This window comes from Capra hircus, unplaced genomic scaffold (genome assembly GCF_001704415.2).
Source record: "Capra hircus breed San Clemente unplaced genomic scaffold, ASM170441v1, whole genome shotgun sequence".
NCBI classification, from domain to species: domain Eukaryota; kingdom Metazoa; phylum Chordata; class Mammalia; order Artiodactyla; family Bovidae; genus Capra; species Capra hircus.
Window position 1 is genome coordinate 1,989 of NW_017215740.1, and position 1,411 is coordinate 3,399.

Below are 1,411 nucleotides of genomic sequence, written 5' to 3' on the forward strand. Positions count from 1 at the left end.
TCACTTTGCTGCACTTGTAGGGTGGGATGATGCAAGTGTCTTTGGGGACACACTCTGGTGAGGCAGATCTGAACATTCCTGAGTCATCGAACTAATCAGGATAACAACTTTACTGGAGTTATTTTTTTCTCTGAATTCTTCTCACTTTTTACCACCTTTGAGTTCAGCATACTGTGGTTGAATATTTATTTTATTTTTGTCCTCTTATCAGCTATTCTGCTAGCTCCAAGTTAGAAGTCTCTAGTGCAGAAGGAAATACAGATTGAGAAAGGAAGATAAAGACCAAAGTTCATAATCTGTAGGGCCGAAAAGTGTCTGTGATTAAAACTGTACCAGTGTAGATAAGAAATAATCAACATTGCAAATGCCCTGTGGTGGCCTCACAGTGTGACTGTGGCTGAAGGAGGGGCTGAGCCCGCGGAGGGTTTGTGTAGAGCCTGCAGGAGCCTGGGGAACACTGTGCTGCGCAGCACAGAAGTAAGTGCCTGAGTCTGTGGTCTGCGAAGAGGAAACGTGCAGTGAGCTGCGGCGCTCTGTAGGGATTGTCGTGGCCTTTAATCTTCCATCCTGCTTTGTTCCTGAAGGAACGTTAAACAGGTGGATAAGGCGGCCGCTGGGGTTCTGAAGATACCACTGTACACTGCTCACGGAGCCAGAAAAATTGCACCTCAGCATGTGGCTGGCTCCCTCCTGGAGACTCAGGGCTGGGGGACTCTGCTCCACATCCAGCCCTCGCACACCTGATGAGAAACAGAAACGGTCACAGGAGAGGGTCATTGTAACTCTGACAAAACCTTGAAAGTGACCCCCCCCCCACACACACACAACTCCCATAGATGATGAGAAGGATAGAAAGTCTGCAGGACTTGTCAGTTCCTCTCTCTCCCTCAACAATACAGCAGCTGCTCAATCCTTCGGATGCCCCTCTGGGGCAGCCCAACTTACAGCAAACCTGGGCAAACAAAAGCCCCAGCACAGTGCCTGCTAGCCTCTTCATGCTGCTTCCTCTTCTTACTGAGACATTTTCACTGTAAGACACTTCACTAAACCCTGAGGGAGGCGGAGTGTCATAAGCTGTTGCGGAAATATTCCTGCTCCTGCAGCCAGTCAGCTCACCCAACAAGTCCTGCTCAGGCCCTCACTTTGCGACAGGAAGCCCCCGCCCTCCCACCTCAAACAACTCAGAATGGGCTGCCAGAGGAGCGGGAGAAGAGTGTGGGAAAAAGAAAGGTCATTATTTCAGGACCCGAGGGGCATTTTCTAAGAACATTGCAGTGAAGGCGGACTGATTTTGAATTTGTGGAGGATTTTAGGGAAGAGAAAACAAAAATTAATTATCTAGCTGTAGTTTTAGTCTCAGATGGCATGGATGCAGAAGATTCTTGCATAATGAAAATATTTTCTCAGGAGT

General features: G+C 48.3%; 1 gene segment (V, D, J or C); it reads right to left on the minus strand.

The window, feature by feature from the left end:
- Positions 1–333: 333 nt before the first annotated feature.
- Positions 334–1,006, minus strand: LOC108635440 (the record flags this gene model as incomplete). The annotated part of the segment is given in 2 exon segments: positions 334–740; positions 946–1,006. Coding segments are annotated over 2 exon segments (459 nt in total), but the record flags the coding sequence as incomplete, so codon positions are not given.
- Between the last annotated feature and the right edge of the window lie 405 nt (positions 1,007–1,411).